General features: G+C 44.3%; 1 protein-coding gene across 2 annotated transcripts in view; it reads left to right on the plus strand.

The window, feature by feature from the left end:
* The first annotated feature begins 1,727 nt into the window (after nucleotides 1-1,727).
* The window catches only part of OTOA (otoancorin), a 56,961-nt gene continuing 33,098 nt past the window's right edge, over nucleotides 1,728-25,590 (plus strand). Inside the window, exons 1-12 of one of the 2 annotated variants that reach the window (XM_087449201.1) lie at nucleotides 1,728-1,818; nucleotides 2,178-2,206; nucleotides 2,299-2,329; nucleotides 2,447-2,474; nucleotides 3,932-4,019; nucleotides 6,570-6,701; nucleotides 10,423-10,658; nucleotides 14,084-14,187; nucleotides 17,253-17,353; nucleotides 19,265-19,424; nucleotides 21,414-21,577; nucleotides 24,009-24,224. In XM_087449201.1, coding sequence (XP_087305327.1) covers nucleotides 1,728-1,818; nucleotides 2,178-2,206; nucleotides 2,299-2,329; nucleotides 2,447-2,474; nucleotides 3,932-4,019; nucleotides 6,570-6,701; nucleotides 10,423-10,658; nucleotides 14,084-14,187; nucleotides 17,253-17,353; nucleotides 19,265-19,424; nucleotides 21,414-21,577; nucleotides 24,009-24,224 — 1,380 coding nt within the window. The remainder of the gene's footprint in view (nucleotides 1,819-2,177; nucleotides 2,207-2,298; nucleotides 2,330-2,446; nucleotides 2,475-3,931; nucleotides 4,020-6,569; nucleotides 6,702-10,422; nucleotides 10,659-14,083; nucleotides 14,188-17,252; nucleotides 17,354-19,264; nucleotides 19,425-21,413; nucleotides 21,578-24,008; nucleotides 24,225-25,590) is intronic. The other variant, XM_004442708.3, reaches the window with a different exon arrangement.

Genomic DNA, 25,590 nt, shown 5'->3' on the forward strand with positions numbered 1-25,590 from the left:
TTAAGTTCAGCGTGCTCTGCTTTGGCAGCTCAGGTTTGCTTCCTGGGCGTGGACCTACACCCCTCTGTTAGTGGCCATGCTGTGCTTGCGGCCCATATACTAAAAAATGGAAGAAGATTGGCACGGATGTTAGCTCAGAGTAAATCTTCCTCAGCAAAAAAAAAAAAATAATAATAATTTTGCCATCTGATAGGTCTATAGTGATATTGTGGTTTTAACGTTTATTTCTCTAATAGCTGATGTTGCATGTCTTTTTCCGTGCTTATTTGCCATCTGTATATCCACTTTGGTGAAATGTCTGGTCATATCTTTTGCCCATTTTCTAATTGAATTGTTTATTTATTTATTTATTTTTTATTCTTTGGTTTTGAGAGTTCTTTATTCTAGATGCAACTCTTTTGTTGGATTTTTTTGTGTGTGTGGTTGGTTTTTTAGCAATTTGATTATGATGTGCCTTGGTGTGGTTTTCTTCGTGTTTCTTCTGCTTGGAGTTTGTTGTGCTTCTTGGATCTGTGGGTTTATAGCTTTATCAAACTTGAAAAATTTTTGGCCATTATTTCTTCAAATTTTTTTTATTTGTTTTATATATTTTGGTTGGTTTTCTAATTGTTTAAGGCAAGAGGGTTTATCCACTGCCAATTACTCCATTGTAACTGGAAGCAAAAGTCCAACTCATTCCTTTTTTATTGATAAGTGGTATTCCGTTGAATGGTTATATCATATTTGTTTAAGCTTTCACCTGTTGGACATTTGAGTTGTGTCCAATTTTTGACTATTATCAGTTAAACTGTACAAGTCTTTGTATGACATATGTTTTAACTTGTCTGGGGTAAATCCTAGGAGTGGAATTCCTGGATCATAGAGTATTGTATATTTCACTTTATAAGGCATTGCCAAACAGTCTTCCAAAGTGGCTGTATCAGCAAGGCACAAGAGTTCTTGTTGTTCCGCATCATCGCCAACACTTGGTATTGTCAGTCCTTTTAGCCATTCTAGCGTGTATGCAGTGGTATCTCATTGTGGACTTAATTTGCATGTTCCTGATAACTAATGATATTGATAATCTTTTATGTGCTTCTTGGCAGTCTGTATTTTTTTCTTTTTTTTTTTTTTGTGAGGAGGACCAGCCCTGAGCTAACATCCATGCCAATTCTCCTCTTTTTGCTGAGGAAGACTGGCCCTGGGCTAACATCTGTGCCCATCTTCCTCTACTTTATATGGGACGCCGCCACAGCATGGCTTAACAAGCGGTGCGTCGGTGCACGCCCGGGATCCGAACCGGCGAACCCGGGGCCGCCGCTGCAGCAGAGCGCGCGCACACCACTTGCGCCACTGGGGTGGCCCAGTCTGTATTTGTTTTATGAAGTGTAAGTTCATATCTTTTCTCTATTCTCTCCCATTGGCTTGTTTATCTTCTTCTTACCGAATTATAAGAGTTCTTTCTATATTCTGGATATAAATCCCTTGTCAGATATAACAGAGTCCATGCTTTCAACTACTCCTCCGCTGGATTGAATGGGGTGGGGGGGTTAAGAATTTAAACAGGAAAGAGATGATTGTGTGTTAGACTAGCATAGGGGTTTAGATGGAGCAAAGTAGATGGAATTTAAAATTATTTTTTAAAAAACCTCAAGGGTATATCTGTCTTGCCCTTTGTCTTTTGAATCTTCTTAGATTCAAAAAATACAAACCTGAAGCACTTCTATGCTTGAATTAACTACAGGAGAATGTCTCAGGAACCCAGGACATATTGCCTTTTCCTGTGCCTTTTTCTGAGCCATGGAGTGGCAAGTCCTACAGTTCCAGATTCCAAGCAGGGTAAGTCCCGAGGGAGAAATCATCTGTCAGGGTTTCCACACATCCTAGGAATGGAGTGGGGATAGATCAATTTAGGTGCGTGTTGCTATAAAGTGTTTTGGGATGTGTGCATGTGTGTGTGTGCCTGTGTGCATGTGTGTGTGCATGCACACACATGTAGGATTTTCAGGATTATTCTAAAAAGGTGTTTCAAACCACGGTTTTCTCACGCTGGGTACATATGGGCACAGGTATAATTAAAAGTCACTAAAATTGTCCTTCACCAGTGACTTTTTGGGGGCTCTTTTCCTAACCCATATTTGTATTTTTGAAAGTCACACAATTCAATTCTAGTTATACACTCAATGGCTTTCTTGCAGATTTGCATCCATTGTTGCAAAAAATGGCAGTGAGTATTCCATGTTCTTTTAATCAAAATCCCCTCTACTGGAACTGCCAACTTTTGGATGTTATGCTCGACGTTATCTCCTTGCCTTTTAGGAAGAGATAATACAAGGAAGCTATCTGAATGGTAATGTACTCACTCTGTCCCCACTTGCTGCTTCTCAGAATTTCAAACAGAATGTGCCTGTGATCTTTCTGGAATGATTCCTTTTTAAGTTGTCTTTTCATTTTATTCCCATTGTAGCATTACTGGATCTCATACAGTTTCAAAGGTAACCCACCTTAGAGGGGAGGGGAAGGGATGGAATAGATTTTTATTAAAAATTCTTAATGGAAGTCTCTTCATTGTAAAAAGTAATACATACTCGTTACAAACAATGTTAACCAATGCACAAGTGTTTTAAAGTAGACACCTTTGCTCCACAAACTTGTATTCCTCTCTGCTCTAGCACGAGAGCTAACATTTATTTATTAAGTGCTTACTATGTAGCTGGTACTGTTCTAAGTGCTTTATGCATAGGTATGCATCTCATCCTCACGAGCGCTTCTGGGGGTAGGCCTGTTATTATCCCATTGGATAGAATGATGAAACCGAGGCCCAGGAAGGGTGAATCAAGTTCACACAGCTGGGAAGTGAGGGAGCTGGGGTGTTTCCAGCGCCTGGCTCCAGGGTTCATTGCCCTCTGTCAGGTTATACACTGTACGTGGGCCAGTGTTAGATACCCGGGATTTGGGGCAGGGTGCTAGATAGTGTTGTGGAAAGATAGATATTAACAGATAATTCTAATATGAGGAGTACCATGAAGGAGAAGAAATGGGAGCCTTGGGGCCTCATGACAGGGGCACCCAATTATGCTGAAGTGAAAGATCCCCATAGACACTCCTCTCCCTAAGATAACTCCAGTTGATAGTTTTGGGTATATTCTTTCAGGTTAAAATTTATTTATTTATTTATTCATTCATTCATTTATAACAAAGTGAGATTATGAAAGGTCTTCTAATTGCTTACAGCAAGAGGGGTAATCTATTGCCAATTATTCCATAATATCTGGAAGCAAAAGTCCAACTCATTCCTTTTTTGTTGATGAGTGGTATGCCATTGAATGGCTATACCATATTTGTTTAACCTTTCACCTGTTGTTGGACGTTTGAGTTGTTTCCAATTTTGACTGTTATGAATGGAACTATGCATTTTCTATGTGGTGGGCACTGTTTTAAGCACTTTACATGTGTGAATGAATTGAATCCTCACAATTGTTAACTATATTACATGGAAAGGGAAATTCAGTAAATTGCCTAAGGTGGTAGAGCCAGGATTCAAGTCCAGATTTTGAGCCCACACTCTTAACAATGCTGTTCCAGCCTCTCATGGTATACACAGTATCTTTTTTTAAACTTAATGTAATTAGGACATCTTGCTAAGTCAATCTGTTTGGATCACAGTTAATTTAAGTGGATTGTTATGGGAATTAGAATATGGCACACACCTCACAAATTGATCATTGTCTTTGAGAGAATGGGATCCAGGTAGATTCCTAGAATTGGAAACTCCCCACCACTGTGGCAGGTTAACACATCTCCTACCTTCAAGCACAAGGTTTCTAGCATCCCCAGCCTGAGCCCACCACCCTCTCTGAAACCTGATCCCCTGGTCACTCAGCTAGTAGGGGAACTACTCATCATAGAGGAACTGTCATTGTGACCCTCTCCCGTCTGTCTTCGACTGAAGCTCCCCCATGTGGACGGCAGACCTGTCCCACAGAGTCCTGGCCTATCTGAATTCACGGAATGTTGCCTTCACCATCCCCAGCCTGCAGGTGTGTACCTGAGACCCATCTGTATATGTTCCCCTCTCAGTGCTCAGGGATTGCAAACTCAGGGGCCTGGTAAGTTGGAGAAGCAGGCTAGGTGTAGAGCTAGTCTTCACTCCACACACACACACAAAAATGTGTTCTGTCCAGTTTTTCTTGAAGCATGATACCAGTTTTTCTTGTATCTTGTATCTTCTTTTCTGTCTGTCTTTCATTTTTCCACCTTTGATGGAGACATGTTGTATTAGGGTATAGGTTGAGCTGCTGTAACAAAGAGACCCAAAATTACAGTGGCTTAAACCATTTAGTTATTTCTATCCCATGTAATAGTCCAGAACTAGGTGGGAGATCCAGAGAGGAGAGGCAGCTCTCTTTCAAAAGGCCGCCTAGGGGCCCTGGTTTCTTCTTTCTTGTTGCTTTCTCATTCTTTAGGGAGTTGTTGCATATGTGGTTGAAACAGCACATTCTTTCTCCAGGCCCAGGGAGGGGGTGGGAGGAGAGAGGAAGTGAAGGGTGAGCGTCTTCTCTTTTAAGGATATGACCTGCAAGTTGCACACTTCCTTCTGCTTCCCTCCATTGGCTCACAGTCCATAGTCACGTCTGCCTGCAGAGGAGTAAGATGAGAGGCCTTTCTGAGACACCATGTACACTGCTAAGACTTGTGGGATTCTATTTCTAAAAGGAACAGCAGGAGAGTGGATCTTTGGGTATACTTGTTAGTCTTTCAATTATGAGTCCAAGAAATATTTTTTTTTCTCTTCTAAATCTACTATGAGAAAACCAGTAGCACAAGCATGTTAATAGATGGCAGTGGATATTTGCCTTAGGAAGCAATAGGGCATGGTGGGGACTGTGGTGAACTGGACAACACGTGCCTCCTTAGCATGACCACTAGCCCAGTGTGGTATGTTCTGTCTTTACTATTACACTGTGACTAGCATAGAAAGTTGAGGAAATATTCTTTCAGTATTCAAGAACTGTTATCTGATTCGGCAAAGAATTCATATCATTGATAAATGAAGTTCTGACATACATCCTTGTTTCAATTTTTACTTCTTTTTTTTTAACTTTTTTTTAATGAAAACAGAAATACCAAACAACATTCCCATGAGAACTACACTCAGAGAGCTGGTTGTTAACCATTTACCAGGACACCTCTCTAGCTGGAGGTGGCTGTTGACCTCAGGGCGTCTGCTTTCTTTCTCTTGTTCATTGGTCTGTGGCATCCTAAAGAGAGCTAATGGCTGCCCCTTTTCTCTCCAGCGGTAGGGTTTCTCATGAGATCTGTATATTTTACCCTGATTAGTAGATATACTGACTACCTCTCTTCCTATGTAGATATTCATTTATTCACTCAATATCCACTTATCTAGCCTCTACTCTGTGCCGGGCACAGTTTTAGACACTGGAGACTCAGAGAACAGGCAGTCATGTTACTACCCACATGGGCCTTTCATGCTATGGGGAGAGACATTGAGTAAATAATTATTCAGCTCATTCAGGATGGAGAATAATGGCTGACACTGATTGACCTTGTGCCAGGCACTATTGAAAACACTGCACACACTCATTCGATCCTCATAACGACCCTACATAGTGAGTCCTACTGTTGTCTCTGTTTTTCAGCTGAGAGAACTGAGGCCCACAGGTAGTGGCCTCGGTTAGCAAAGAGAAAGACACGCTGCCCAGTTACATTTGACTTGCAGATGAACAATGAATAATTTTTTTTTAGTATAAGTATGTCCCATGCAAAATTTGGGATATACTTATGCTAAAAAATTATTCGCTGTTTATCTACCATTGAAATTTAACTGGGCATCCTGTATTTTACCTAGCAACCCTAGTTAAGTAACTTGCTCAAGGCTACGCAGCCAGTAAGTGGCAAGGTGGGGATTTGCACGTGGGTTATCTGGTTCTAGAGCCCCCCTTTTGCCCACGACATTATGCTACGCTGTCTTTCTAAAGCACTTCTAATTCCCCAGATAGCAGAGGAAATCTCTTTCAGGAGAGGCTGCTGGCCTCTGCTCCTCACCCTGGGGGGAATGCCACGGGGAATTTGTTCATGCTGCCTGAATTTTTGTCCTGCACTGGTAGCTTGGGGCATGGGAGAGGATTTGAACAGTGCCTTTCTAGGGTAGGAAAATTTCTGGGCAGAGGCCAGCTGCTCTGGACTTGAAACCTCAGTCACCTACAGGGACCAGGCAGGCCACGGAGAAATCGGCTGGCTGGGCAGATGGTGAGCAGGAGGGTAATTACAGTGAGCAGCTGCCCCTCAGCCTACCGATTATCGCCGGGAAGGGCATACGTGCCTGGCATTGCCAAATCTGTGTGATTTCCAAGAGAAATTGGAAATCTGGATTTTTGTGAGGCAACCCCTGACTTTTAAATGTTGGCAGCTAATGAAAAACTTGGGAGCCAGCCAATCCATAAGCGTGTGCGTGCTGTCAGCTTGTGGTCTCTGCAGGGAAGTGGGTAGCCTGGTGGGGCTGCTGGCCATGGTGCTGGTCACGTACTCCTGTCCTGTGCTCACTGACTCTCCCAACACCCCATATCCAGGCAGCCATGGAAAACCACCTGGAGCAGCGTTTGTACCAGCCCCAGAAGCTGTTGGAGGACCTGAGGGAAACAGATGCTCAGCAGTTCCACACCGCCATGAAATATCTCCTAGAAGACAAGAAAGACCGCCTGGTGAGGCATTGTTGGCATCCCGGGAGTAGGGGGAGTAGGGAGTCCAGGGCCGGTTGATGTGTGTTGAGCTGAATTGAATTGAGCCTGACTCAGGCTTTGGCCCTTCCTTATCTCTTCTTCCTTTCTTCTCCCTCCACAACTCCCTCGGGAGGTTTGGGACCCCAGGTTTTCTCACTCACTTTCTCCAAAGTTCAAATGAAGAGCCTTATAATTCATATTCTTATGGGTACTAAGAAATGAAGGGTACTGAAGAGCTTCCAACAGTTTGGCTCGATAAACATCCATGAATGACTACTATGCACCAGCGGACACTGGGTTCAGAGATGAAAGACTGTTCCTGCCCTCAAGGAGCTTACTGTCCGGAGGGGAGACCAAAAGCAGAAACAGATCATTTCCACAAAACGAGGGTGGTGATGTAAGAGCAAAGCAAGCCTCTGAGACTCAGAAAAATCCTTGGGGCCCAGATAGGTGAGGTTTAGAGTTTTCTTTTTCAGAGAGAGTTTAGGGTGGAGCAGTGTTTCCCAAAAGGAGTTGAACCATTTAAACATTTTAACTTGCATAGATTTATTTATTTTTATTTTTATTTTATTTTATTATTTTTTCGTGAAGAAGATTAGCCCTGAGCTAATATGTGTTGCCAATCCTCCTTTTTTTGCTGAGGAAGATTAGCCCTGGGCTAACCTCTGTGCCCATCTTCCTCCACTTTATATGGAACGCTGCCACAGCATGGCTTGATAAGCGGTGCATAGGACCGTGCCTGGGATCCGAACCTGTGAACCCTAGCAGGAGCATGTGAACTTAACCACTATGCCACCGGGCAAGCTCCTGAGTAGATTTATTTTCATGTCTGCTATTAAAATAGAATGGACACATCAAGCCTGAGTTTGGTAGACATGTAATATTTCCTTTTGAAATAAATTTAAGTTTAACAAAGAGTCAATTTAAAGAAAAATATGAAGTAAATAATAGTAGAGGTAGTGTAAAAATATGGCAGAAATGAGGATGGTGGTCTATGAAAGTGATATTGATGAATGTTTATTGAGGGTTGTATGTGTCAGGTATTATTCTAAGGAAATAGTCAGCAAGCTGTTTCTGTAAAGGGCCTGAGGGTAAATATTTTAGGCTCTGCAGGTCATATAATCTCTGTCACAACTACTCGACTCTGCTATTGTCATGTGAAAGCAGGCATAGAAGGTGGATAAATGAATGGGTGTGGATGTGTTCCCATAAGACTTTCTTCACAAAAACAGGCATTGGGGCAGATTTAGCCTGGGCCATGTTTGCCAATAGTATTCTAAGAGTTTAACATGCATGGGCCCATTGAATCCTCTCCAGAACCTTCTGAAATAAGGGTAATTAGAATCTTACCATTTCAATATTCAGATGAGGAAACGGGCTTGGGGAGGTTGAGTAAGTAACCTTGGGTTATACAGCTTGAAAATGGGAAATCTGAGATTGGGCCCTGGGCTCCTGACTCCAGCTATGAGCCCTCTGGCATCTGGGGAAGCCTGTGGGGCCCTTCTCCGACTAATGTGTTAAAATTTATAAAATAAAATACAAAGGGTTACAAAGGAAGCCAATTCTATTGAAAGACATTTATCAAAATAGAGAAAACAAACGAATTTGGAGTATAGTAATTCACGTGCTGCTTTAACACACCCAATAACAAGATTTAGCCGTGGGTCTAATAGCTTCTGGAATTTTCAGGAAGTATTGAGTGTAAGCAGGATTTCAAGACATCTGTGACAACTGTTACACACTGTGGGAGTGTCTGTGATTTCTGTTGATGACAAATCAAAGGTCTTGCTACTGCCTTGGTGGCTTGTTGCTGCGTTCATCCCTGAAGGAGACGCCGGGTGTCAGTTCTATGGCAGTAAAAATGAGGATGCAGGGGGCCAGCCCAGTAGCTTAGTGGTTAAGTTCGCATGCTCTGCTTTGGTGGCCCAAGGCTTGTGGGTTTGGATCCCTGGTGCGGACCTACACACAGCTCATCAAGCCATGCTGTGGCAGCGTCCCACACACAAAATAGACGAAGATTAGCACAGATGTTAGCTCAGGTCCAATCTTCCTCACTGAAAAAAGAGAAAAAAAGAGGATGCAATTTCCCCCAATGATCACAGATGCCCTAAATTCTATCCGGAGAGCCCTGCCTAAGAACTCCTAAGTTGCGTTCTTAACCACTACACTGTTCAGCCCTGACAGTATATGACTAACATCAGGAAACACTCCATCATGGTTAGAAGTATGGGCTTAGGGGCCAGCCCGGTGGTGCAGTGGTTAAATTTGTGCACTCCACTTCAGCGGCCCAGGGTTCACAGGTTCAAGTCCTGGGTGCGGACCAGTGCACTGCTCATCAAGCCATGCTGTGGCAGCATCCCGTATACAAAATAGAGGAAGATGCGCATGGATGTTATCCCAGGGCCAATATTCCTCAGCAAAAGGAGGAGGGGAGGATTGGCGATGGATGTTAGCTCAGAGCCAGTCTTCCTCCCGCAAAAAAAATAAAGTTCGGGCTTGGATGCAGATACGCTTGTTTCAGATGCCAGCTCTGTGTCAGTTCGGGCAGGCTGCTTATTCTCTCTTTTGTTTGCATCCCCTGTGATATTGAGATAATAATAGCATGTAACATTTGTTGAGTGTTCACTGGGAACCAGGCGCCCCCATTCATTATCTCATTCAATTCCTATACAAATCTGAGAGGTAGGCACCGATTGTATCTTCATTTTACAGAGGAGGAAACTGAGACTTAAAGAAGATAAGTGATTGCTCAAGGACATACAATAAGTAGAGGGCCTTGGATTGGAACCTTGGAATGTCTGACCCTTGGACCTATGGGGCTTAACCTATAGGACTGTCATGAGAATTACGTGAGACAATGCGTGATACATGAGATAATTACATGATAGTTCACTCTGCTTGGCACAGTGCCTGGTGTGTAGTCAACACCCGGTAAATGGTGGTTGTTATTTTCAGAGGGTATGTTGAGTGAAAGACAGAGGGACTAGTCAGATTGTGACTAAACCCTGTCAGCCTTCCTGGGTTCTGTGGTTCAAAGGATTCATTCATTCTAACAGGCTATTTCTCAATGTCTCCTAGGTACCAGGCATTCCACTAGGCACATGGCTTGGGCCTCTAGGACTTCCTGGCTCAACCCCAGCTGCATACTAGAATCCGATGCCGGGGCTCCACCCTAGACCAGTTAAATCAGACTGCATACAGTGGTGCTTCCTGGTGATTCTGATGTGCAGCCAGGGTTGAGAACCACTGGCCTGGAGTAAAGACAGGTCCATAAGCATCTCTAATGCATCATAGAGTTTGGTTCAAGATGCTCTTGGGAGCACATAGTGGAGGGAGATTTGATTGAACCAAAGTAGGAGGACATCAGAGAAGATTCCAGTTAGGTGGTGACTGAGTTTGGCCTTAAAGGGTGAGCTGGATTTTGCTAGGAGAAGGAGCTGGGGAGAGAATTCTAGCTACAATAAGGGCCTGAAGTGACAGTCACGGTGTATCTGGAGAACAAGAAGCTGCCTAGTATAGGTAAAGCAGTTGAGGCCTTGACTTTGTTCTGTAGGTCATGGAAAGTTCTAGAAGGTTTGACGTAGCGGCATGGTGTTAAACAGTGGTCCTGAATTTCCCCACTGCTGCTAAGTGTGATCCCTCCCAGGGATTCCAAATCGAGAGGCATCTCTCAGGACAACCCTACCTTCTTTCATTCCTTTAGGAGCTGGAAGACATTGTTATTGACTTGGGAGAGATTCGGAAACAAGCCTTGCAGAGTCCGGGTGTGAACCGCAGCCTGTTTCTCATCACGCTGGAGAGGTGTTTCCAGGTGCTGAACTCCCTCGAGTGTGTAGAGATCCTGGGCAGGCTGCTGAAGGGGTCCTCGGGCAGCTTTCTCCAGCCAGACATCACAGAGAGGCTCCCCCGGGACCTGTGCAAGGATACCTTCAAGAACCTGTGAGTGTTCCCCGCAACCCTCTACCTCCACTCACTGCCCCTCAGAGGCTGTTGTGAGAATTGAAGGAGGTAATATGAGGAAGGAGAGACAGGGTGGGATGGAGGGGCAGGTTAATATTTGAGGTCTGGAACAGAAGCTTAAAATCTGTGGAGTTTAGAGATGGTTTGATTAAAACAGTGTCTCCCAAATTTCAATCATTCTGGTACCATCCTCACAATTTTTGCCATATCTGTATACCACCAATAAATGATTTCTTTATAATGAATCATTCCTTTTACTTAAAAACATCTGTTTTTAAAGTAAATATAATTATGTAAGTAGGAAACCAGTATCATTTGTCTTAAGTAAAAGTAATCATAAATAAAATCAATGAAAAAAACCACCAAAACAGTGTCATTACGTCCTAGCTAGATATATTGCTTTTCCAAGGCTCTGAGCCTGGGGCCTGTTCTCTTGGTTAAAAAAGGAGCTGAGAGTGTGTTGAAGACTGACTAGCACTAGACAGACTTTCTCCTTGAGGAGCAGCAGAATTGACAGAGCACTGAAAAGAGAGTACTTTTCTCCTTTTGAGATGTCATCCCAGTTAATGTTTTTAAGCGCCTACCCTATATGAAATTATACTCTGGGGGACACCAGATTAGAGGATTGTGTCTAGGACTTGACAGAGCCTAGGTATTGCGACCACTGCCAGCTCCCCCTTTTACTAATGACATCACTTTTTGGTCCCAAAAGGCCCTTTCTAAATCTAAAAGTGATATAGAATCTTTTTTTTTTTTTTCACAGCCAAAGGACTGTAGGGGAAACGGACTATATACTGATCTCATTCTGTCTCCAGGGTGTCCATTTTTTGGCCAAGACGTATATTATGTGAAACCCCTTTGCTCTGCAGGCCATTACACAATCCCTCGTAACTCAGCATCTCCCCTCTCCCCCATTCACTCAGGTTGTGTGTGGGTGAGAGTGGAGGTGGAGAGCACATAATTGGGAGAGGGAGTTTATTTGGCTATTGCTCACTTGATTGCAAGTATCAGAAAACCCATTCAAACTTTTTTGAAATTCCCATTTCACAAAGGGAATTATTGGATCACGCAATTGAATAGTTTTATGTGTAGGTCTGACTTCAGGCACAGTTGGATCCAGAAGCTGAAATTATGCCATCAAGAACATCTTTGGCTCTTTATATCTCAGCTAAGTTGGCCTCACTCTCAGGCAGCCTCTCTCCTTGAGGGAGCACTGGCAGTTCCAGACCCACCTCCTCAGAGTGCCCTGTGCAAAGGAGGCAGAGTCTCTCTGTCCAAAATTTCCAAGCACAGTCCTAGACCCGATTCTCATTGGTCTAGACTGGGTGATGTGCCCATCCTCGAGCCAATCACTGTGGTCCAATGGGATCTAATATCTTGAAAGGCTTAGATGTGGGTCACAGTCCCACCCAAACAACATGAACCAAGAGTGGCAGAAACGTCACTTCCCCAAGAAACACTGAGATGTTGTTATTAGGAAAGAGGGGATAGATGCTGGGCAGTCAAAACCCACAGATGATCACTATGGAAACTTTGTATAGACCCTGAATAAGAGCCGGGGAAAGGTGACAAGCCTTGTAGACAGAAAGACAGCAGAATAATACAGATATCACATTACCCGACTCCAGAGTCTCAGTTCTTGAGGGGAGTCCTCACTTGCACTAAAGTCATCCTAATGGGCTTCATCTAATCCAACGCTTTCTTTCATAGATGAAGAAACTGAGGCCCAAAGAGGAGACAGCATCCCTCAGGTGAACCCGTGGGGCTTGACTTAATCTGAACCCAGGTGACCTGAGCCCCAGCTTTGCCCTCTTCCTCCCCTACCCTGCCATCCCTCCTCTCTCTGTGAGGATGAAGTCATTAATCCCATCCCCATTTCTCAGATGAGGATATTGTGGCACAGAGAGATGACATAACTTGCCCTAGGTAAGACTTCTAGGGAATGATAGAGCCAGCATTTGTGCAGATGGGCAAGCTTTCCCTTAAATGACATTTACCATTTGTCCAGAACGTATCGATCTCCTGTCCCTTTCATCTACTCTGCTCTTATGAAAAAACAAGAAAACAAAACAAGAAGAAGAAGAAGAAAAGTACAGAGAGAAGATATTAGAAGATGGCTTTCAGGGAAAGTTTGCCTATTCATGTATGAAATGACTGGGAGAGTGGCAGAGATAAACTTTAAGCTTAGAAAAGGTTGGCGAATTGGTCATTTGGTGAACTGATATCCAGTGGTAGTGGGTGGGGGTGAGGGAAGGCTTCCAGCATGAGGAGACACAGCTATTTTGCAGGATGAACCAGAGCGGTGATCAGGGCCAAATCCTGTGAAAGGTCAAATCGTGTTTGGACCAAATGGGACCCCTGGATATGGCGACAAGGAGGTCCTTGGCGACTTGGGCCACTAGGAGTGGGGTGGTGGTGGGAAAACGAGATTGCAGTGGCTTAAAAAGTGACCAAGACACTTCCCACCCAGCAGGATGTCTATAATCACAATGTCAGATAATCACAATTGTTGGTGAGGATGTGGAGAAATCAGAGCCCTCATCACTGTTGGTGAGAATGTAACATGGCGTAGCCACTTTGGAAAATAGTCTGGCAGTTGCTCAAAGGGCTAAACATAGGGTTGTCATTTAACCCAGCAGTTCCACTCCTGGGTATATACCTAAGAGGAATGAAAACTTATGTCCACACAAACACTTGTACACGAATGTTTACGGCAGCGTTATTCATAACCAACAAAAGGTGGAAACAACCTGGATGTCCATCGACTGATGAATAGATAAACAAAATGTGGTACATTCGTACAATGGAGTAGAATTTGGCCATACCAAGGAATGAAGGACTGACACACACTACAACGTGGATGAGCCTTGAAAACATCATGCCAAGTGAAAGAAGCCAGACACAAAGATGACATACTGTATGATTCCATTTATCTGAAGTGTCCAGAAGAAGCAAATCTATAGAGACAGAAAGTAGATTAGTGGTTTCTAGAAGCTGGGGTGACTGGAGGTTCAGGGCTGATAGCTAAAGGGTACAGGGTTTCTTTTTGAGGTGCTGAAAATGTTCTATGATTGATAGCGGTGATGGTTGCACAACTCTGTGGATATACTGGGAACCATTGAATTGTATACTTTAAATGGGCGGATTGTATGGCGTGTGAATTATATCTGAATAAAGCTGTTACAAAAAAAAAAAAAGTGACCAAGAGGTGAGAAAGTGGAGACCACTCTTTGGAAGGTAGCTGTGAGGGGAAGAGGAGAAATGGGAACATAGCTACATAGAGCAAGGGAGCAGGAAGGTTTTTAGCACAAGATGGCTTCAAGTACACTCGCTGTTCTGACCCGGCCTCAGAGCAGCTGCCGCCTATTTGTTCCTTACCTGACACTCATGTTTGTGTCATTTAGATCTGCTGTGTTCAAAGAGCTCTACGACCAAACCTCGGCCCATTCCCAGCGAGCTCTCTACTCCTGGATGACCGGGATTTTGCAGACCTCCTCCACCACCACTGGTGAGCCCATGCTTTGAGGTGGGATCACGTGTAGGGGGCGTTCATCCTCGAAAGAGGTGCTTCATCTCTGAAAAGAGGGATTTGATTTCATTGTCACTTATGATTCCCTCCCACAACTTCCAAAAAGGATTTCATGTGGCTTATGGAATAAAACTCCCAGCCCATTTCATCAGTGCACTTTTCCCGTGTTGAAGTCTCCGAAATAAGGATGCGTCTGTATCTCATGATTAATGGTGCATCCTGGTTTCTTAGTGGAATGTAAATAGTGATGGCGTCTTAGACTCAATGAGAACCTTTAGAATAAGGTAACGAGTTCAAAATCTGTATTAAAACATCTGTATTAGAGTGAGAGACAAGATCATTTTTTTAAAGAAAATCTAAGCAATAAAGCACAGACAATTAGTGCTAAGCTTTCTGGCAACCAAAGCAGAAATAGGTCAGGATTCATTTAGTTGACAGATGTTTATTAAAAACCGACTATGTCCTAGAGTAGTCAAATTCTTAGAGACAGAAGGTAAAATGGTGGTTGCCGGGGGCTGAGAGGAGAGAGGAATGGGGAGTTATTGTTTAATGAGTACAGAGTTTCAGTTTTGCAAGATGAAAAAAGTTCTGGAAATGGATAGTGGTGATGGTTGCACAATAAAGTGAACGTACTTAATACCACTGAACTGCACACTTAAAAATGGCTAAGATGGTAAATTTTGTTATGTGTATTTTACCACAATTGGGAAAAAAAGAGAAATATAGAAAAGAATGGCTATGTAGAGTAATGCAAACAATTTCTTGGATAGCCTCAACTTGTTGAATGCTTAGTGTCAGTCATGTAAACAGAATAAACATGTAAAAAAAGTGTAGTATGTGTCAGCCACTGGGGACAGAGAGGAAAAGAAGACAAAGTCTTGGCTCTCATGGAGCTGTTGTTTTCTTGTGGGAGGGTAGGTGGAGAAACATTTTAAACAAGTAAATAAAAAAAAAAGAGAGAGAGCGAGAGAGATAACTCAGATGCTTGTACTGCTATGAAGAGAATAAAATGGATGAATGCCATGGAGAATAAAATGGATGAATTACCACTTTAGACTAGAACAGTGCTTGGCAAACGTTTCCTGTAAAGGGCCAGAGTAAATATTTTAGGCTTTGTGGGCTACAGTCTCTGTCTCAACTACTCAACTCTGATGTTATAGCGTGGAATGGACATAGACAATAGATGAACAGGCGTGGCTGTGTCCCAGTAAAACCTTATTTATGGACGCTGAAACTTGAATTTCATATCATTTTCACGTTTCAAAAAATATTCTTCTTTTGATTTTCCTTTAAACTCTTTAAAAGTGTAAAAACCAAGCTAGCAGGTGGTAGGCGGGCTAGGTTTGGCCCATGGGCTAGTTTGCCAACCCCTGGGCTAAGATCAGAGATGACCTCTCCAAGCAGGTGACATTTGAATTGAGACAAAAATGAGAAATGGAAACAGTCATGCCAGGCTCTGGAGGAAGGGTGTTCCAGGCAGCAGCACCAGCAGACACAAAGGCCCTGAGGTAGGAATGAGCTGGATGTGTTGGGTAAACAGAAAGGTAGCTAGTGTAGGGAGCGCCAACCAATCCTTTTCCTGGAGTTAAGCTCTGAGATTTGAACATAAGGGGCCGGCCCGCATTAAACACCAGAATAGTCAATGTTTTCAAAGCAGCCGAGTTCTCTCTGCCTGGTGTGTAATTATGGCCTCCAAGAATCTGAATCTCACTATGTAACCCTGAGAAAGCCATTCAACCCTTAGACTTCTTCTAAAGACAGACTTTCCTTCTAAAATTCCTATATGATATGTTTCATTATTAAACTAAAGTGAATTAAAATGATTTCTATTTGGACTTTGAACTTTTTTTTCTTTCATGAAATTCCATAAGGTAACTGGAAATACTTTGGTTGTTAAAAATATCCCAAGCTTAGGGATCCCTGGTCTGCAGAAATACAGTTCATGCTTACTGATTAATTAAAAATGAACAATTCAACTTGGTTCTTGGTGAATTTAGTGATTTTCCCCCAAAATTCTCTAGCCTTCTGGGGCCACCCTTCTCATAACCGAGTCAAATGTCCAGCAGTCCCCATCTAGGGGAATGTAGGGCATCTGCCTGTGCTACCCCCAACAGCTCCGATTCCTGGGTTGGGGATGCACCCTGTTGTTCTTGTGACTCAGCCCACACAGGAGCTGACTTCACCATCTCATCTGGGCATCGGCCATTGCCCACGGCTTCCTGCAACAGCTCTTGGTGACTGATTCCCTACACCCTGTAAATGCTCCCCTCCTGCTTTCATTTCCCCAAAATGCCACCAACACAATGTTGTTGTGTGTAAAAGTCCTTTACTGAAGGATTGGGGGCAATGGTGGCCAATTCTAGCTCAGTGAAACCTGAAGTTGCATCCTGGACATGATGGTTCTTAAAGTCCCACTGACATCCACTGACTGGGGAGACAAGAAAAGGCTTTACGGAAGAGGAAACCGTTTGAGCTTAATTTTGAAGATAGGATTTGGAAGCAGAAGGGTTAGGGGAAAGGCAACCAGCTGATGTGAAGGGTCCAAGCGAGCGAAGATTTGGAGAACATTTGAGGTGCACGTGAGGAAGGATGAATAGTTCAGTTTGGCTCAAGTGTGATAGCATGGTGATCATCAATAAAGAAGATAATGGTTGTTACTGGCAGTAATAAAGGAGAGTCAAACATATTTCAAGTTAGTTACTAAGTGAACTAAAAATAAAACTGTATTTTGTGGTTTTAAGTCTTAAAACATAATCTGCATTTCTAATAAGTTCCAGGTGATGCTGATGGGGCTGGTCCAGTGACCATACTATTGAGTAACAAACCCGCCTCAGGTGGCGGGCATCTGGGGTTGCCTGTGTAGTATAGCATCTCACAGGTTGGAGGCTCCCCCAAAATGGTTGTTGAATGAGTTAATGAATTAATGAGTGCAAGAAGGAGGTCCTGACATCAAAGATGCTTTTGACTATCACATACCAGTGCAAAGGCTTTTATTCATTTATTTACTTTGTTTACTTATTTATCCATTTATTTATTTTTTGCAGATGATTCTGTTTCATGGGTCAGTGCAGAAAACTTATGGATTTTGGGCAGATATATTGTTCACCTATCATTTGAAGAAATTATGAACATTAGTCCTACAGAAGTAAGTTGGAAAAGTACCTTTCCATGTTCCTATTACTGACACATCTGGGGTAAGGTATATTCTAAACCTTTCGTGCTCGGCCAGCCAGTCAAGGTGCCCTGGCAATTGGACACCCACTTCTGCCACATATATCTTGAGCCTCTAAAGAAAACTCTTGGAATGAGGCCTCAAGTGGTCAGCCATCGGATTGTGTTCTAGTATAGAAGAGCTAAGAAAAGAGAGAGTTGTGGACAACTAAGATAGCTCTGATGTGAGCAAACATGAAAGAGAGTGTTGGCTCTGAACCAAAAATCATTTAAGGGTATTTTTGTATTCAAGAAAGGCCAAGGACAATAGCTGTAAAGTTTCCAGTCCTTGGAAGCATGAACCCACATCAAAAGTGACATGGATGAATAGCTACTTCTATTTATAGCTACTTCTATTGATAGCTACTGCAGCATGAGCAATGATTGGATTTTAACTCTAGAGTTGATGGTGGAGAAATTGACGTGTTCTAAGGTTACTTAACTCACTGGTCAGCCTGTCTCTCTCCTTCTCTTGAAGTGGCCACAATGACACTAAAATCCCTTGGGCATCATGATTCTGGAATGCAGCCTCTAAGAGTGCTGCCAACAAGGAGGCATTCATAAAGAGTTTGGGGCTTGCCTCCAGTTTTTATCATGTGTAATCTGACTTTCTCCTGGTCAGTAAGAGAAGTGCTTACATGAAATGACTGGCTTGATCAAGAACCAATTGACCCAACCATGTCTGGCTATTATGAAACCAGAGGCAGGGGCCGGCCCTGTGGCTTGGCGGTTAAGTGCACGTGCTCCGCTACTGGCGGCCGGGGTTTGGATCCCGGGTGCGCACCAATGCACCGCTTCTCAGGCCATGCTAAGGTGGCGTCCCACATACAGCAACTAGAAGGATGTGCAACTATGACATACAACTATCTACTGGGGTTTTGGGGAGAAAAAGGGAAAAAACAAAGGAGGAGGATTGGCAATAGATGTTAGCTCAGGGCCAGTCTTCCTCAGCAAAAAGAGGAGGATTGGCATGGATGTTAGCTCAGGGCTGATCTTCCTCAAAAAAAAAAAAAAAAGAAAGAAGGAAACCAGAGGCGGAACTAGGTTCCTCTTTTTCCTCGGTGGCTAGGAATATCTCTTTTAATGTTATAACCCTCAGTTATAAAATGGATTAAACCTACATTTTACTCTCCCAATGTTGAGTGAATTTTGGGAAATATATAGAGGTTAAATTCTTAGGAAGCTGGGCCCCTAGGGGGAATTTCTAAGATCAAGAGGCCATTTGCAACTTTTTTTCATCATCTAAAAATGTAGAGAAGAGAGGAGAAGCCACAGAGCACCAACACTAAGGGAATTTTATATGGACAAAGTACAATCCGTGAGGGAGAGGCGACTTTTGAGTCCTTTAAGCACAGAGTAACAGTGCATTGAAATACAGAAGACTTAGTGTGACACCATTGGACACATAGGCAAAAAGCGAACAAGAATAGAAAGACTTTGAATAGTACATTTAATAAAGTTGAATATACTTATATTTGTATCTTACAAAGAGAACACACTTTTTCATCACCAGAGGGCCGTTTACAAACTCCCTCATCTATCGGAGAAAACCTCTGATTCCACTAAGCAGAAAATATGTGGATCACATTCTCTGACCTCAGTATAACAAATCTAGAAATAAATGTGTAAATCTGAGAAAGTTCAACTGCTCGGATATTAAAAAATAATACTTCCCTAAATAACAGTTGTGTTGAAGAGGAGACCAAAGTAGCAGTCAGTGACCACTAGGAAATCAATGACCATGAAGAGCGGGCATCTGGGATGGGGCACAGCACAGACCGCCAGGGTGGGGCTGCACGGGGCCACTTCTGCCCTCCTCACCCATCTTCCTGTCCTTGTCCGCCAGATTGGGCTGTTTATCAGCTATGACAACGCCACCAAGCAGCTGGACACGGTTTATGACATCACGCCTGAACTGGCGCAGGCGTTTCTGGAGAGGATCAGCTCCTCCAGCTTCGACATGAGGAATACGTCTACCATCCACAGGCGAGGGGCGCGGGCCCTGGGCCCTCGGAGCTGTTTCCCAAGATGCCTTCTAAGCATCAGCTTCCTGGGAGCAGCAAAAGACCCCGGGGAGGGACGGGGGGCGGCTGGTCCATCTCTGTAATACTCATGTCTCTGTGCATGAGGGGAGATGGTTCTCCAAAGAAATACCCTTTGAAGGGGTTCTGAAGTGCAGGGTGGGGACAAATGCTTTCTGAGCATCTCCTATGTGCCAGACGTTTTGTGCAACCTTATGAAGTGCTATGATTCCAGCTCAGAGCATGGAAATGGAACATTTTAAATACTCAGTCCTCCATCCATTCCGACGTAAACGTGTAATTTCCATTAGGTTGGGTCGAGTATTGGAAATAGCTCGTGGGTCCCTATATTTGCAAACCCTTCGTTATCTAGACTCTTAGGTGGGTAGCACCTGGATGAGATCAGCTCTAGAATTTAGTGATTGTAACATGATCCCCAGAACCATTTCCAGCAGGGGAGGGCCAGGGTGATCCCAGAAAGGGTCTGAATGTCAGGGGAGGGAGCGTGCAATGGGGAGGGGTGCTGAGCACTGTTCAGCCGTCTTCTCTCCATCTCCCAGGGCCTCGCTGTCACAGGGCTTCCTCTGACATCACCGTATTACCTTAAATTTTTGCAAAGAGGCACTGGTAGAGAATGTTCTCATATAAAACCATTACACCTTCTCCCCCATCTCTAGTAACTTTCACCCATCAGCATGGGCCCTGTTTTTCTATGGTTACACCAAAAATAGCTGAGTGGTTAAGAACATGGGACCTGGAGCCAGACTTCCGGGTTTAATCCTGGGTCTGCCACTTGCAAGTTGTGTGATCTTGGCCATGTTACTGCACCTCGCTGTGCCTCCATTTCCCCATCTGTACAATGGGAGATGGTAACCTGCCTACCTCAGTAAGGTCCTCGTAAGGATTACACACACCTGACACATTGTAAGTGCTCAAGAGATATTAGGGTTATTAATATTCAGTCTTCACTTCCCCCCATCTTCTTTTCTCATCAGACACATTTTCAAATCCTTCTCCCTACCTGGTTGCTCTCCTGTGGACATGTCTGGGCGTGTCAGTGTCCTTCTGAGAGGGTGGAGCCAGGTTGAGCATGGTGGCTAGGTGGCTAGGTGGTCCAGCCATGCTAAGTCAAGTAGATTTCATACTAACTCTGAGAGCATCCATTCATGAATGCGTGCTTAGTATCCACCAGGAAGTATGTTAATCAGTAGGTATGCCTCATCTCATTTAACTCTCATAGTACTCCTCACTCCTACAGTCATCATATTTATTATGTTGTGCTATGATGAACAAAGCAAACCTCCCCTTTATTAAAGGCTCAGAGAGGCAGGACCACCCTGTATAGTAGTAGAGTGTGTGCACTGTACAACTGTGTGCAGCAGTCTTGCAGAGAACTTAAGTAACTTGCTGGAGGTCAAACACCTCACAGAGCTGGGCTTCACACTCAGTTGGCCTGAAGCTGTGCTCTTAACCACTAGGTATAGTGCTCCCAGCTAGACTAGGGTTCAAATCCCACCTCTGCCCCTACACTGTTCTGCCTCCTGTCTTTTTTTTTTTTCCTTTTGAGGTCATCATCATTTGGGGATGTAGGTTGTAAAGTATCCTGGAAATCAATCTCTACCTCAGTGAATCCCTCAGGGTGGACAAACCCCTTATCTCCATGTGGAAAATGGGGAGTTTTGTGTGGCCAACTCAGCACCATTCTTTCCTTGTGCTCCTTATGGCCCCAGGAGGAGAGATGACATAATTGGATGGATCTAAGTTTAAGTCCCAGCTCCACTACTTCCCTGGGGCAGGTCTCGTGATCCCTCTGAGTCTCAGTTTGTCCTTCTGTGAAATGGGCTTAATGAGTCCACCTTCCTCGCAGGGTTGTTGTGATGAGATAGACTCAGCACAGTACCTGGTACGGGGCAGCTGCTATGATCATGACCCCCTTGGTTCCGACTGGGGCGGGGCTGTGGTTGCGTCCCCCAGCCCTGGGCCCTCTACCAGCATCCCATATTTTCTCACACAGGCTGGGCCTGCTGGTTTGTTTCTACAATGACCTGGAGTTGCTGGACGCCGCCATGGCCCAAGTCCTCCTTCACCAGATGATCAAGTGCAGCCACCTGAGGGGCTTCCAGGCCGGAGTTCAGAAGGTGCAGATGGGACGCAAGGCCCTGGGGCCTCTGCCTCAGTTTCACTCGCTAGAGAAATGGGGACAACGGTCCTGCCTGGCCTTTGAGAGAAAATACGTGGGTTAATCCGGATCTAGTCCAGCCATAGCAGGTGGTATCTCAAATCCTGGGATGAGCTTCAAGTGGAAAGAAACAAGAAAAAACAGTGTAGGAAGAAGCTTGGATAGATCAAAATTCTATCAGAGCAGCCGCCTCAAACTTAAATGTGCATAAGCCTCGGCTGGGGATCTTAAATGCACATTCTGATTAGGTAGGTCTGGGTGGGGCCTGCGACTGTTTCTAACAAGCTTCCAGGGGATCCTGAAGCTGCTGGTGGTCCGGTGACTCGGTGACTCGCTGGAAGAACAGGGAGATAAAGCAGTGGTTCTCCAACTTGGCTCTGCTTAGCAACACCCTGCCAGGCTCCGCCCCCAGAGATTCTCGCCTTATTGGTCTGGGGTGTGGCCTGTTTTAAAAGCTCCTCAGATGATTCCGGTGCAACCAGGATTGAGGGCACTGGGTTAGAATGTATACACTGAGTTTCTAGACCAAAGTTCTGGGCAAATTGGCACCTGCAGACTGTCACCCATTGTCGCTCTCCTCCCCATCTCTCTCATCTTTCTCCCCTTGAAGTCTCAGTTCTGTCCTGCTTCTCTGACTTCTTTTGGTCCTTCTCATTTTTTTTTTAATTGAAAAGATGACGTGAGAACAATATTAAAGAAAAGCTTGATAATGCCATCAGTAATTCCACAGCAGCTTTACACATAACCATAAAATCCCCAATCACAGTTGACATTCGGCATTACCATCTGTCTTGGTCAGTACATATTTTTGTTTTTTAGGGAAAAGAATCCCTCCCAAGCAAGCTCAAGTGAAAATAAGAAAATAAATGTATTTTAAGGCCACAGGGGTAGCCGTGGCAGCCCTGAGCGAGAAAGTCAGGTACAATTAGATACGAAAGAAGCCTTTGGGATCATCTAGGTCAGTAGTTCTTAAACTTGAAGGTGCATCAGAATCATCCAGAAGGCTTGTTGACATACAGATTGCAGAGTCTCTGATTCAGGAGGTCTGGGGTGGGGCCTGAGAATTTCTAACAAGTTCCCAGGAGAGATGCTGATGCTGCTGGTGGAGGAGCGCACTCAGAGAAGCACTGCTCTAGTCCACTCCTTCGTTTATACTGAAGCGGAAGCAGACCCAGGGAAGAAGTTGCTGAATGTGGAGACCAGGAGCTGGGACAGCTGTTTCTTTCGCTTCTCTCTGCTGCCCCCCAGTGGCCATTTCAGTATTGCCTGAAACACTGGTGTGCACACCTCTGAAATGAATATATTGTTCATACAAATTCAGGTGCTAAACATGAACTCTTTGAGCTAGCCCTGATGGCCTAGCAGTTGAAGTTCTGTGTGCTCCACTGTGGCGGCCCGCGCCCAGTTCTCGGGTGTGGAACCACACCACTCCTCTGTCAGTAGCCATGCTGGGGTGGCGGCTCGCATAGAACTAGAAGGACTTACAACTAGAATATACAACTCTGTACTGGGGCTTGGGGAGGGAAAAAAAAGAGGAAGACTGGCAACAGGTGTTATCTCAGAGCAAATCTTTCCCAGCAAAAAAAAAAAAAGCGTTATTCTCTATGTAAAAACAAAAAGCATGAACTGTTCTCATTTTTTTGTACAGAGTTCATGTTACGATAGGTGAGTGTATCATTTTCGCTACTGGAAGCAGTTGGGAGACACAACTATAACTAGACAGGCATATTGTAAAATAATTTAGGTGATCCCGGAAACGTGACGTAATTTTAAGTGAAAACTATAGAGCAGAAAATCGCACTTCCATTCATATTACAACTATGTAAAAACTATATACCGTGGTTTATGAAGTGCATAGGATTTATAAAGGCATAGGAAGTCTTGGAAACATATACACCCAATCACTAATCATAGTTATTTTTATGAGGTAGGATTTTCAGGACACTTTTACTTTCATGTTACCCTTGAGAGTTATTTTTACACAGATTGTATATTATCATGAAAACTCCTCTGGATATTTTATGAAAGAAAAACAGCCATATGTATGGATATGGAGTTCAAGGTCACAAAAGGAAACTAGATGCTACAAGAGTGTGGAGTTATGAGTGAAGTGCACAAAATTTCCTTCTGCCATGCTTTAAGGTTGATTTAATAGCAAATTAATATTTAAATGAAGCCCACAGTGAATTTGTGGCATATTAAGGCCAAGGCTAGAGGAGGCGGCGTTCTCAGTGGGATGACTCATTGTCCGGGCTTGGAGGAGTCCTTCTCCCTCTGATGGGGCAGGGTGGGGCAAGGGTGTTGTGGACTCCTTCCATCCCAGGATGTAGTCAGAGGGAACCACCGTTCTGCTTGCTGTCTATCTTCATTCCGGCTTGCTCCCCTTCTAGCTCAAAGCCAACCTCCTGGACATCGCCACGGAGAACCACACCCTCAATGAGACTCTGGGCTCTTTGTCTGATGCGGTTGTGGGCTTGACCCAGAGTCAGCTGGAATCCCTCTGCCCCGAGGCTGTGCACAGCGCCATCTCTACCCTCAACCAGGTCTCAGGCTGGTCCAAGAGCCAGGTCGTCATCTTGTCTGCCAAATACTTGGCCCATGAGAAGGTCAGTTGGAGCTTAGAACTCTTTTTTAATGTCCTGAGACCTGAGGGCCGCTTATCCACACACAGCAGGGGCAGCCAAGCAGTAAGAAGATGGTGCTGAGGAGGACTACTTGGGTCCGAATCCTTGCTCTGCCATTTACTGGCTGTGTGACAGTGGACGATTGGCTTAACCTCTCTTTGCCTCAGTTTCCCTAATTGTAAGATGAGGATAACAATAGCCCCTACTCCACAAGATTGCTGCAGGGATTGTTTGAGTCAGTACAGGAAGAGGTAGACACAACACATGACCTGGAGTATGAGCGATGAGGGTTAGCTGTCTTGAGATACTGAGCAGTGTGTGGCACCCACCCTAGGATTTCTTTGCTTGTTGTTGAGGCCGTGAACACATCCCTCATCCTGGGATCAGAGATAATGCTATTTTATTCCAGTCTTGGGCTGCAGGGAGAGAATTGTCCCCATGGAAGTTCCTGTTTGGAGGGGACAGGAGACTTAGTCCATGCTCTAGCTGCTCCTGGGGTGGGAAATGGACCTTTTCCTGGGGAATTAGTCTCGCTGTGCCAGACCCAGTGGAAAGGGTCCAGAGACTTGACCCCTAAGCATTTTGGCGTCCTGCTTTTTCAGTTTACATGCATATCCACTTCCCAGGATGCAAACTGGCTCGTGAAGATTGGATTGGGACCAATGCCAATATGACGATAATAACAAACATTTACTAAGCACTTACTGTGTGCCACTTCTGTTCTAAGTGAGTTAATCATTTAATCTTCCCAACAACTCTGTGAGGTCAGTAGTGTTATAACCTTCATTTTCCAGGTCATTCAGGGGAAGCAGAGAGCACATAAGGGAATTTCCAAGGCCATATAAAAGGGACACAGCTGGGATTGAACCTACAGCATTTGGCTCCAAAGCCTGCTTACTTGACTCCCATGCGAACTACATCCATGATGGCGCCATGACCACTGCACACCCATTCTCACTTTCTGACTCAAGGCCAAGGCTGGCCCATTCTTCTAGTCCCTTCTAGCCTCATGGTGACTTTAGTTTGAAGACTTTGCAGTCCTTCTGTTTTGACTGGGGCCACGTGGGTCCATCTGGCCAGTTTTCTGTGAATTTGGTTTTTGGGAGCTGAGGGAGACTGTCTTGTCCCCTCCCAGCCCTGGACAAAGTGGCTTGTTTCTTTCCCAGTGTCCAACTCTTCCCACGAGGGGTGAGGCGACTTTTACTAAGAAGCCAAGAGCTCGAAAGATCTTGCCTTCTTTGGGGACAGTAAGAGACTATCCCTTCTAAGAGAATAACTAAAGGAAACCACTCAACTGTCTTTTTGTAGAACCAAGGACTGTCCCTGATTATATGGAAAACTATCTGGC

Source organism: Ceratotherium simum, chromosome 26 (assembly GCF_057802395.1).
Source record: "Ceratotherium simum simum isolate JZ-2026a chromosome 26, ASM5780239v1, whole genome shotgun sequence".
In the NCBI taxonomy this organism is placed as follows: domain Eukaryota; kingdom Metazoa; phylum Chordata; class Mammalia; order Perissodactyla; family Rhinocerotidae; genus Ceratotherium; species Ceratotherium simum.